Source organism: Lithobates pipiens, unplaced genomic scaffold (genome assembly GCF_037356315.1).
Source record: "Lithobates pipiens isolate NorthernLeopardFrog02 unplaced genomic scaffold, aLitPip1_a1.2 Scaffold_19, whole genome shotgun sequence".
In the NCBI taxonomy this organism is placed as follows: domain Eukaryota; kingdom Metazoa; phylum Chordata; class Amphibia; order Anura; family Ranidae; genus Lithobates; species Lithobates pipiens.
The window spans coordinates 334,418,965-334,432,360 of NW_027507764.1; the positions used below are offsets into that span (position 1 = coordinate 334,418,965).

General features: G+C 46.4%; 1 protein-coding gene across 1 annotated transcript in view; it reads right to left on the reverse strand.

The window, feature by feature from the left end:
• Positions 1 to 13,396, reverse strand: part of KDSR (3-ketodihydrosphingosine reductase) — a 71,200-nt gene that overhangs the window by 35,184 nt on the left and 22,620 nt on the right. The window contains exons 5-6 of the mRNA XM_077492075.1: positions 12,371 to 12,436; positions 11,885 to 11,980 (exon numbers count right to left, since the gene is read on the reverse strand). Of these exons, the coding sequence (XP_077348201.1) occupies positions 11,885 to 11,980; positions 12,371 to 12,436 (162 nt within the window). The remainder of the gene's footprint in view (positions 1 to 11,884; positions 11,981 to 12,370; positions 12,437 to 13,396) is intronic.

Here is a 13,396-nt window from a genome sequence, read left to right on the forward strand (position 1 = left end):
ACTGGGGGGGGGGGGGGGGGGAATCGGGGGGGGTTTGTGTGCCTGTGTGTACCTACATGTCAGTGTAGTGTTGGTGCACACTTACTATTAGTCTTCTCCTCATAGCCCGGTCAAAAAGACCGCCCGAGGAGAATGACATCACTTCCTCCTTCCTGTGTAAACAATACACAGTGGGAGGAAGCTTCTCATTGGCCAGGAGTGATCCAGAGGGGGTGGCCGAAAACCAACGGCCATCCCCTCATCACGGAGCGCTCCTGGAGCGAACCGGACCGCTGTAACCAGCGGGAGGGGGTCCGATCGGACCCCCCACCCGCTGGAAGGCAATCACATAGATCTACGTGATTGTGCCTGTCTGTGCCATTGTGTTGACGTACATTGGCAATACGGCAGTCCTGAAGTGGTTAATAAATAGATGGAAAGCATAACACTACAAACTGTGTGATTGAATTGGTTCTGATATAGCAGTTTTACTAACCTGACAGCTAAATATTCTAAATAGGAAACCTTAAATTTTGTTTTCAAATGTTAAAAGAGTCTAACTATTAGCAAGAATAAGTCCTTACATTTAAAGAGCACCTATCATTTCAGATCCATCATGGCAGCGCCCGTTAGCGGACATCCACTGGTCTGCTGCCGCCACATCCCTCACCTTGTTGTGTCACTGCTGCATCACCACACTTCCCATTAAAGTGAATGGGACTGTCGGTGAGTCAACAGCGGGTCAGAGGAGGAGCTACTGTGGGACAGAGATGACAGTTGCCCTTTAAAACTTATGATCTAATTCAAGCCTTTTTACTAGTGATTTAAAAAAAGACTTGATTCAAGTCAAATCCATGTGTGCAATTTAATCTCAGTATAAATACAGCTGTTCTGTGAAGCCCTCAGGAGGTTTGTTATTATACAGGATTTATATAGCGCCAACAGTTTACACAGCACTTTACAACATTAGGGCAGGCAGGACAATTACAATACAATTCAATACAGAAGGGGGGGGGGGGGGGGGGAAATCAGAGAACCCTGCCCGTTAGAGCTTACAATCTAGGAGGGAGGGTCCGGGTAATAGCTGTGGGGGATGAGCTAATGGAGAAAATAGTGCAATTGTTAGATGGAGGCAGAATAGGCTTCTCTGAAGAGGAAAGTTTTCAGGGATCGCCTAAAAGTGGATACATTTGGAGACAGTCTGACAAATTGGGGTAACGTATTCCAGAGGATGGGCAAGGCTCATGAGAAGTCCTGGAGGTGGCTATGGAGCTAGAGAACAGGAGGTCTTGGGAGGAACGAAGAGGGCAATTAGGTTGGTATTTTGAGACTAGGCTAGTGATGTAACTGGGGGCAGATTTGCGGATGGCTCTGTAACTTGTTAGTATTTTGAATTTAATTTGTAGGGTGAGTGGTAGCCAATGGAGGGATTGGCAGAGAGGGGTAGCAGACACTGTGCGGTTTGTAAGGTGGATGAGTCTGGCAGCAGCATTCATGATGGACTGAAGGGGGGATAGTCTATTAAAGTCTAAAAAGGTAAGCCAATGAGGAGGGAATTGCAGTAGTCAAGGAGATAACCAGTGAATCAGGAGCTTTGTGGTTTCATTGGTTAGAAAGGGACGTAGTTTAGAGATGTTGGAGGTAGAGGCGGCAAGCTTTGGAAAGTGATTTGATGTGGGGCCGAAAGGAGAGTTCAGAGTCCAGGATAACACCTAGCATGCTGATATGTGGGGATGGGTGGATGGTTATGCCATTGCTCTTGACAGATAAGTTAGGGAAAAAGGCATGTGGGGGAGGAAATATTATAAGTTCGGTTGAGTTTGAGGAAGTGGTGCGACATCCATAAAGACATGTCCGTTAGTGATGCGTGAGGAGACTGATGGAGTGAGTTGAGGGGTGGAAAGATAAATTTGTGTGTTGTCAGCGTAGAAATGATATTGAAAGCCGTGAGAGGCTATCAGCTGACCCAGGGAAGAGATATAGATTGAAAATAAAAAGAGTTGTAATGGAAATATTTCTGCGCTGGACTAAAAATTCACCTACTATAGCAGCAACACCACGTGAGATATACAACATTAACCATAAAAATCCAAAAAGGTTGTGCTTATACACAATAATACAAATAAGCCTAAATAAATCTTATATCCTGTAAAGAAAACAGTACACGAAGATGTAAATAAATGAGTGTCCTAAAACATGTATGCGAGTAATCGTGGACTTCATATAGATGTTCATAAATATCTAAAAAAAACTCCAACAGTGAAAAAATTCCTGTAAGAAAATTTCTATAGAAAACATGGAAAAGGAAACATATGGAAATCTGTCCACAGTCCATAAAAAGGTCGATTTACCCCTCACCATACTACATGGTATCAGTTGAGAGCTGAGCAAGTGGAACCGGGTGACCTTGCCAGAGGTTTTCACCGATCAGATCGTCCAGACGTTTGGACTGTGTGTGGAGACCAAGAGGAGTAGGGTGACCTTATTAGAGGATCTCACCGATCGGATCGTTCAGACGATTGGACTGTGTGTGGAGACCCCTTCAAGGAGAGAGGCCCCGGCCGGGTTATGGCCACATGCGCTCGAACTGCTTACATCTGGTAAGCGTGCATAGCACTTGGTGGTGGGATTATCAACATAAATCACTTGATTGTGAAAATTTCTTCAGCACAAGTCACCTTTATTGAGGAAAACATCCCAGTTGTCACTCAAAAAAACTTTATGGACTGTGGACAGATTTCCATATCGGTTTCCTTTTCTGTGTTTTCTATAGGAACTTTCTTACAGGAATTTTTTCACTGTTGGATTTTTTTTTTTAGATATTTATGAACATATCTTAATGAAGTCCACGATAACTCACGTAAATTTGTTTAGGACACTCATTTATCATTTACATTTTCATGTACGGTTTTCTTTACAGGATATAAGATTTATTTAGGTTTATTTGTATTATTGTGTATAAGCGCAAACTTTTTGAAAATAAAAGAGGTCCAAGAACAGAACCTTGGGGGACCCTGACGGTGAAGGGAAGAGGAGTGGAGGAAGTAGAATCGTAAGCGACACTGAGGCTAGGTTCACACTATTGCGATGCGGGAACGCCGCGAATCCGCGGCGTTTTCCCGCATCGCATACCTCCCGCCGGCAGTTCACACTGCCCTATGCGGACGGCTGGGGGTGTCAATGTTATGTTAATGACACCCCCAGATCCGTCGGCATATCGCAGTGCGATCTGCCGACTCGCACAGGAATCGGATCGCATGGTGTGAACCCCCATGCGATCCGATTCCGTTGCGGACCCAAAAAAGGGTCCTGTGCGAGTTTGCTGCGGGACAGCTGCGAGTTCAGCCATACTATCTGTATGGCTGAACTCGCAGTGCTACGGAGATCGGATGTGATTTGCTGTGCGAATCACATCCGGATCTCCCCCCGCAGCAGTGTGAACCCAGCCTGAAGGTGCATTGAGATGGGTAGGAAGAGAGCCATTGAAGAGCACGATCACAGAGACCAAGGGGAGTCGTTTTCTGAGGAGGAGGGGGTGGTCAACCGTATCAAAGGCAGCTGAAAGGACCAGAAGTAGACGTACCAAATAGTGTCTGTTGGTTTTTGCAGTTAGTAGGTAATTTGTGAGAGTTTTAAAAGAGCCGTTTCTGTGGAGTTTTGAGGGCGAAATCCAGATTGAAGGGGATCAAGAAGGTTATTCTTAATGAGGTAGTCGGTTGTAAACCAGGCGGTCAAGGAGTTTAAAGGAAAAGGGGAGCAGGGAGATAGGGCATAGGTTAAGATTGGTAGGGTCCAAGGATGGCTTTTTAACTATCGGGGTGCATGTTTTAGAGCATTGGGGAAAATGCCAGAGGTGAGGGAGAGAGAGATTGAAGATGTGAGTTAGAGAGTATAGGATAGAGTCAGAGGGTGACCGTAGTGTTTGAGAGGGAATAGGGTCCAGGGGCAGGCGGGCGTTAGAAAGGAGTTTAGCAACTTTGCAATAGCAGGTTTGAATAAGGGGAGTGTCAATTGTACCTGTTGTAATGGGGTATTAACTGGGGAGATACCTGTACAGTGTAGATTTCCATCATGGATTGTATCAATCTTGTTTTTGATGTGATTAGCAATCTCCTGGGCAGTGAATGTTTGTTAGAGAACCCTTGTGAACAAACAGGATCGTAAAGGCCAAGGAGCACACCAGACAGGTCAGGGATAAAGTTGTGGAGAAGTTTAAAGCAGGGTTAGGTTATAAAAAAATATCCTAAGCTTTGAGCATCTCACGGAGCACTGTTCAATCCATCATCCAAAATGGAAAGAGTATGGCACAACTGCGAACCTACCAAGACATGGCTGTCCACCTAAAATGACAGTCGGGGCAAAAAGAGCATTAATCAGAAGCAGCCAAAAGGCCATTGGTTACTCTGGAGGAGCTGCAGAGATCTACAGCTCAGGTGGGAGAATCTGTCCACAGGACAACCATTAGTCATGCACTCCACAAATCTGGCCTTTATGGAAGAGTGGCAAGAAGAAAGCCACAAGAAGTCCCATTTGCAGTTTGCAAGAAGTCATGTTGGGGACGCAAATATGTGGAAGAAGGTGCTCTGGTCAGATGAGACCAAAATTTAACTTTTTGGCCTAAAAGCAAAACTCTGTGTGGCAGAAAACAAACACTGCACATCACCCTGAACACACCATCCCCACTATGAAACATGGTGGTAGCAGCATCATGTTGTGGGGATGCTTATCTTCAGCAGGGACAGGAAGCTAGTCAGAGGTGATGGGAAGATGGATGGCGCCAAATAAAGGAAAACCTTAGAAGAAAGCCTGCAAAAGACTTGACTGGGGCGAAGGTTCACCTTCCAGCAGGACAACGACCCTAAAAACACACACAACCAGAGCTACAATGGAATGGTTTAGAATAGACCAAAGAATATTCATGTGTTAGAATGGCCCAGTCAAAGTCCAGACCTAAATCCAATTGAGAATCTGTGGCAAGACTTGAAAATTGCTGTTCACAGATGCTCTCCATCTAACCTGACAGCCTGAACTATTTTGCAAAGAATAATGGGCAAAACATTCACTCTAGATGTGCAAAGCTGGTTGAGACATCCCAAAAAGACTTGCAGATGTAATTGCAGCGAAAAAAAAAAAAAAAAAATATATATATAATATGTGAAAACCATTATTTTCCTTCCATGTCACAATTATGTGGCCCTTTGTGTTGGCTATCACATAAAATCCCAATAAATACAGTGCGCATGCGCAAGGCTCCCAAGATGGCCGCGATCATCTAGAGCTCCGCTGCCTCGTGGAACAACGGGACCCCTAGCGCACAGCACGGCCAACCTAACCCCCCACGAGCAGCAAGGATAGCTTCCCTAAGAGTCGGGGCACACCATCGGATGACCGGGGGACCGGTAAAACGAAATCTGGGTCCGCTGTTCGCATCGCTGGATGAGAGGGAGAAATCCAAGATGGCCACCGCAGCACAGCTCCTATCCCAGGAACGCCGCTCCATGGGCTTGGCAGACTACAGGTCAGAAACAGACTTTCCACCTCTCCATGCCACCCCAGGCAGCCTCAGGGGCCTACCCAAGGACACCACGCCATCCCCGGGCCTCCACTGTGTCCCTCCTGGAACGCACCCTCCAGGAATTCTCCCCATCCCCCTCAGGAACACATGGCTCCCCAGGCAGCCCTAGCCACCCATGAGGTCTCTCATGCAGACCCAGTATCCCACATGGATGCCCTATTCTGTAAGTTCTCTGCACTGTTGGAGAAGGGACTCTCCCAAACTGCCCTGAAAATCACGGGGGAACTAAAAGTTGACTTTATTAACCTGGGCCCATGGATTGAAACGATCGAGCACAAAATGGAGGACACCATTGCTAGATCCAACCAAAACTCCAGGCACATTTATTCGGTGCAGGAGCAACTTGCCGTGGCCCGCATAGATGACCTTGAAAATAGGTCACGCAGATACAACATCAGAATCCGCGGGCTACCGGAATCGATAGTTGATGTTTCCAAATCGGTCCACGACCTAATCACACAGCTAATCCCTGACATCCCAGCTCCAAAACTGGAACTTGACAGGGTCCATAGAACCCTTGGCCCTCCTAAGAAGGATGGTATACCCTGTGACGTAATTGCCAAGCCGCACCATTTTTCTGTGAAGGAAGAAGTTATGGAGGAGAGCCAGATCTCTGCAGCACATCACGTGTCAGGGTCACCAGGTACAGATTTTTGCAGACCTTTCCCCCTCCACCATACAGAGACGGAGAGCTCTGAAACCCCTATTGCTTGTGCTGATGCAGAGAGAAATAAAATACAAGTGGGCTTTCCCCTTTGCTGTCCGGTTCACTGACAAGGGGAAAACATACGCTTTCTCAACATTCTCTGAGGGGGAGAAACTTCTCACCTGGCTGAAATTTATATATCAAGAAGCTGACATGCACATTTCTAATTCTGGGCAAGGCTAACACAAAACGGCAAACACCCAACAGTCCCCAATCTCCGCTGTGGACTTCCGGAAGAGCCAAGAAAGTCAAGGACAATGCACCTACCTGAGAAGCACCCAGGCTTAAATTTCTACTCTTCATTCTGTGACTGACCGCCCGAGGTCCTGGAGAGGGCCAGAGGACTTTCCCCCCATCTATCGGGAGACCCGTCCTCCACCTTTGCCGGGCCCTGCTCTTCACTAGGACCTCTATCGCCCTCACCCCTCCTCAGACTCTCCTACCCCCGGACGCCTTGCTGTCCCCCATACCCTCCTCTGGACTGACCTTGATCAAACTCCTGATCCATGCCCTCTCTTGTTGAGCCCTGAAGAATTCTTAGAAACCACTACAGAGGGCTACAGACTCAAGCAACCACCAAATATCTGGAGACTCCTTTAATGGTTACTATATCATTCTTACTGGCCTGTCTCTGCGTCACCTAAACGCAATGTTTGGCCGTGCCTCATGTTTTTCCTTTTTTGTTGTTAAGTTAACAGACCGGGATTTATCCTGTCTGGGGGTCCCTAGTTCTGCGAGGGACCACTTGCGTACCTCCCCCACCCTCGGTCTCTCTCGGGTGCCTGAGGATCGGGACATCTGACCCTATGGGTCAGTTGATGTTATTGATCATTCTTAGGACTTCGGGAGGTGTCTCCTGCCCCGATCTCCTCTTTCCTTTTCCAGGAGCACTCTCTTTCCTTGTCCTGTCCTCTCCTGTCTCCCCCTTAAGTGATAAGCTACTTCTACGATTGGTTTGTTTGACACTGTTGTATTTTCTAGGTATGTACTGGAACACCCATGCTGCACTACACTCAACGAGATCACCACAGGCCAATGATCCCACTACTGCTGCCGGGAGCTCCGCCACTAACTGGGTAAGTGAGGCCGTTTTCAGATGCTGGGCTCCCCCTCTGCTCCATGATTGACCACCCGGACGCTAGGCTCAAGATAGCCTCTCACAATATCCAGGGCCTTAATTCCCCCATTAAACGTAGAAAAGTTCTTGATTACTAGAAGTCCCTGAAACTGGACATGATCCTACTTCAGGAAACGCACCTTCCGATCCAGTATAGTCCCAAGTTCCTTCACACACTTCTCCAGTTCTATCTCACCAAAGCAGACTCTAAAACTAAAGGGGTAGCCATATTGGTAGCCAAAACGTGTAAATTCAACAAAAGCTTTGAAATGGCAGACCCGGAGGGAAGATTCCTACTTTTAAAGGGCACTGTGGGAGACCACCTTTATTCCCTGGTCTCCTACTATGCCCCGAACACAGGCCAAGTAAAAAATGTTGAATCCCTGCTGCGCACCCTAGCCCCCCCATTTAGAAGGAACAGCCATTGTCGGAGGCGACTCCAACGTTGCCTTCGACCAAGGCCTAGACAAATCCTCTCCCTCACATTCTCAATTGACCCGGCCCTCTAAAGCAAGCCTACAGATTGCCAAATTGCTCCACGCTTATGGTCTGTCCGACACTTGGCGGGAATTAAACCCCTCGAAGAGGGACTATACCCGCTTTTCAGCACCACACCAATCCTATGCGAGAATTGACCACATCCTTGTACCTACTTCACTCCTGCCCCAGGTCATCAAAACCTCCATTGACACGGTGGTCTCGGACCACTCCCTGGTAATCGTGACGGTCCTCGGGGGATCAGGTGGGAGACACCCCAGGCATTGGAGGTTAAACGAATCTCTTCTGTCTGAGCCAGAATAGTAGAACTTGACAAAGCACTACAGGAATATTTTTCCATAAATGCTACACCAGACGTTTCCCCCGAAACCCTGTAGGCGGCACACAAAGCATTTATCAGGGGTAAGCTCATACAGCTGGGTACCCAAATTAAACGTGAATGACAATCAGATATCCTCAAGCTGGAAAAGGAATACTCAAAACTCAGAGCTCTACACAAAAAGGACCCTCTCCAAGTTCCCACCACCCTACTTGACAAGACCAGATTAGAACTCAACCTTGTCCTAACCATTAAAGCTGAAAAATATATTAGATGGTCCGGCCACAAATTCTATACACAGGCAGACAAAATAGGCACACTCCTAGCCAATAGACTCTCCCCTAGAACCAAGTTAAATACCCTCCCTAAGATCAGAACTGCGGGTCAGCCGCCCACCTCTAATCCGATCAAAGTACTGAACGCCTTTCAGGACTTTTACACTTCTCTATACAGCAGCCCTTCACCTCCCAAAGCAAACCTCCTTCCACAGTTTCTGGAAGGACTCCCCATTCCCGCTATTTCGGATACTCACAAACAAATAATGGATTCCCCCATTCGGACAGAGGAAATTCTGGGAGTCATAAAGGACCTCTAGAAAGGCTCCGCGCCAGGTCCTGGCGGACTTTCGATCCCTTATTATAAAGCTTTTGCTAATACGCTAGCCCCTCACCTAGCCAATCTCGGCAATCACAAAGCCAATGGAAACCCCCTAGATCCCCACCTAAACACAGCGTACATTACGGTCATACCCAAACCCGATAAGAACTTGGAGCATGTCAGCAACTACAGACCCATCTCTCATTAATAACGATCTCAAAATTCTCACGAAAGTAATGGCCAACAGGTTGGCTTCCTTCATTGGGCGATACGTTCACAAGGACCAAGTCGGGTTTATCCCTGGTAGGCAGGGACCAGATCAAATAAGGAGGGCGGTAGACATTGTCTCCATATTGCAGTCTAATTGGGAGGGGGGACCCAAACAATCGGGCTTCCTTCTTTCCCTAGATATCCAGAAGGCCTTTGACTCGGTCTCCTGGCATTACATCTTCCAGCTCTTTGAAAGGTGGGGGATTTGGGGGCTCGCTTCCTTGGCCTATTACAAGCTTTATACTCTCATACGAGGGCCCAAATTAGACTTCAGGGTTACCACTCCACACCCATACCCATTACTAGGGGCACCAGACAAGGATGCCCCCTCTCACCCCTCATATTTGCAATAGCTATTAAAACGCTAGCAATAGCAGTCCGCCACAATACGGATATCAGAGGAGTCCAGTGCGGCAGCCAAACACACAAATGTGGGGTTTTTCCTCACCTCCCCCCTAACCACCTTGCCTAATTTATCCCGAGTACTGGACGACTTTGCCAAAATCTCAGGGTTACAAGTTAACTACTCTAAGTCTGTGGCACTCAATATATCTCTCCCCACCCAACTAGCTAACTCTCTTAAACAATCCTTCCCGTTCCAATGGAGTGATACCTCCATCAAATACTTGGGCATCACTTACACCTAGGACTGAGATGTTGTATAGTCAAAATTACCCCAAACTCTACAGGCAATTGGAAGCTGACCTCCGGTCATGGTCCAAACACAAATTATCCTGGCTTGGTTGGATTAACTCCATCAAAATGACTCTCCTCCCTAAAATCTTATACTACTTTCGTGCACTCCCTATACCTGTAGAGAAGGACCACCTTCGATCATTGCAAAGCAAGATATTGAAATATACATGGGGTAACAACGGGTATCGTATCCCACAAAACACACTCTTCCTTCATAGGCGCAGGGGTGGGTTGGGTTTACCCAATCTCCACAAATACTACCTCGCAGCCCGCCTGGCCCAACTCTCCACGATCTACTCCAAATACGAGAAGCCGGACTGGATGTCCATTGAACGCCGGGCTGTCCCCTCATTCACGCTAGACTACTTATTGTGGTGCCCTCCCAAAGCTAGGCCGCCCATCCTCTCTCCCACCCTTTCCCATTCTTGCTCCCTGTGGGACAGTCTCCGCAGGGAGCCGTCCCTGGTCTCTACAATAAGCCCCCTGGCTCACATCTTTCGCAACCACGATTTCCCTCCTGGCCTCAATATTTTCGCCTTCAAATGGTGGTTGGACAAGGGACTATACCGGATAGGACATTATTTTACCTCAAAGGGACCAATCTCCCTCTCCCATTGTATCGAACACTTGGAGCTCCCTGAATCAGAGAGATTCCGCTTCCGAGAAATATCTAATTTCCTACACTCGCTATGGAAGAATAAGCCCCTTCCTCCCGCTTTTACTGAATACGAAACCTGGTGAGGTAGGATCGGGGAGCAGAGGGGCAGCATATCAGTAATCTACTCGGCCCTCACTAGCCCGACGGGCAAATCTCCTTATATGACAGCTTGGGAGGCCGACCTTCAAACCTCCATCAGTCTGGAGACCTGGCAGACGGCCTCTCACTCATGGAAGCTAGCATCAAATTGATAACTAGATGGTATCTTACTCCCTCCAAGTTAGTTAAAATTTATCCCACAGCAAACCCTTTATGTTTTAGAGGGTGTCAACATCGTGGCTCTATGATCCACATTTGGTGGGAATGCCCCAGGATTAGATCGTTCTGGAGTAAAATCTTTAACATGATTTTCGGGGTAACAGGCTGTCAGGTCCCCAGAACCCCTGAAGTTGTGTTGCTAAATACTCATGTTCCTTCGCTACCTATAAACCTTCAGAAACTGACCCACTTTATCCTTCTAGGCGCCAAAATTGCGATAGCCACCGATTGGAAACAACCCAGGCCCTCTCTCCTCACAGCTAAGAGGAAGATATCCTGGATTATGTCCCAAGAAAAATTGTCAGGCATCCTGTTGGACATTACACCTAAATTTATAAAGGTGTGGGATCCATGGGCCCGGTACATGGGAGTTTCCCTCCTGCCGGGAGTGCCCCCAGGCCCTTCCTGGACATCCCGACCTAAACCATAGAGTCGACCCTCTCTGAGCGGTAGACAAGCTCGCTTCCCACCCTCTCACCCTTCTTTGGGAGTAGCTTCCCCCTCTCCCTGCCCCTCTGTCCGCTTTTCTCTCTCCTCTTTTCTATCTCTCTTGATCACTTTTCTTCTGATTACCTCACCAGATTGATAAATGACAGGTTTATCATACAGACAGAATGCGTATTGGGGGGCACCTTGTTCGTTGCCCGTTGGATACCCTCTCCCTGTGGGAGGGGGTGTTCGGGGGGGGCGCACCCCTGCCCTGACACAGCAAGATCCCTATTAGGGGTGTCGGGGGGGGGGGGGGGGTCTCCTGGTTGCTCCTCCAGACAGATGCTAGTTACGGGCACTGGATAGGGCGCTACCCTATTTGTTCAACATTTGGCCCCTGTCGCCCCGGCGGGGAATGCTGTCTGTATTTTTAGTCATTATTTCCTATGTTTGCACTACTGTCTGTTTGCATTTTACTTGTTTTATGGCAGCAGGCCTGCCCTGCTGAAATCTGTTTGTTAATGTACCTATGTACTTGAAAGTGCCTTTTCACAAAATAAAAACCTTTTGAAAGTAAAATCCCAATAAAATACATTTACATTTTTGGTTGTAATATGACAAAGTGTGGAAAATGTCAAGGTGTATGAATGCTTTTTCAAGGCACTGTATATACACTAAAAAGGTGACCAAAAAAAAAAAACCCCACACCACGTACTACTTACAGTAAATTTACCAATTTCTATTTCTTCAAATCGTCCCGCAATTGCCATGCCAGCACAATTCACCAACATATCAACTGGTCCTAGTTTTTCCTGAGCCTAAATAATAAAAAAAACACACAATAAAAAAAAAAAAAAAAAAAAAAAAAAAATACTTATCTTCTGCACAATTAACATTTTCTTAATCTGCATTTTTCTGTGTATAAATAAAAATAAAAGCTTGGGTTACTTAAAATTAATGGGATTTTGTTTGTTGGGCGTTTTGGAGCTTCAGAGCTGAGCGTTTTACAAACTGTAAAGCGCTCAGGTGTGAACAGGGGCCTAAGAGGCGAATGAGAAAACTGGTTAACTGAAGTCCTTTAAAACCCCAGGTCCGATTTAGGAATAATAGTCACTATACTTTAGGGATGACATGCCATTAACTAAGGAAACCATTTTAATTGTCAAGTCAAAATATAGCATAGTTGGAATGAGCTTGATCTTACTTACTTGTTTTATGACATTTTCCACTTGTCTATACTCTTTGGATACATCAACTGAGATACACAACACCACCTAGTAAAAAAAAGGAAGAAAAGAAGCATAAACAAATACAAAACAGTGTGCTAAAATCACTCCTCCCTTTTCGGGATACAATCCTGGAAGATTTTTACTACTGCAGCTGCTCATATTGAAGCATGCGTGAGCTTCAGCACAAATAATACAATCCTCGTCCACGAGCGCTCTCATTAAACTAGGGGCTTTTTGTCTCCTATATGATAGCATCAGCGGATGAGGGTTCCTCTCCTCTGCAGCCACTATCACATTTAAATCAGTGCAGTTGTGTAGGGCTACATCTGCATCATTTATTCATAGCAATCCGAATAAGCTACAAGTCTCATCTGCCACAGTGATATGTGCACTCAGTCCATTGACACTTGTAGCTCAGAAAATGACAGCCCTTATGGAGAGAGTGCTATGTCTGCAGGAGCCTGATATTGCACCTGCGATCCAGGCTCCTGTGTTAAAAAAACGTGCATTTACAATGAGAGAATGAATAATATATATGTAAATAATATTCATTCTCTCATTGTAAATGCACGTTTTTTAACACAGGAGCCTTTTATATATAAAAAACAGAAGGTGAACCTGGCAGTATTTATGGCTCAACACTATGGACAGTCTCATTTTTTTTAGGGATATGTTTTGCTTTATAGGTGATCTCATTGAACACCATTTACCCCCGCTTTTTTTGGTTCTTTGTGTCCTTTTCTTCCTCCCCGAATACAAATTTAATTTTAAGTTACATTTTTCCACTGATGTGGCTGGTTATTCTGGTCGGGGTGGAGATGCCAGTACATGTTCTATTTATTCTAAGGATTTGGAGAGGATTTTGTCTACACCAAACCATTTGTAAATCTAGTAGTTTTTTGTATGTGGATGTTGATTATAGCCCCCATTGTGGGGGTATGTAATGCCTCTTTCCCCTATCCCTGTCTTTTTTGGCCTTTTATCCTCCTGTTCCTACCCCGTGTG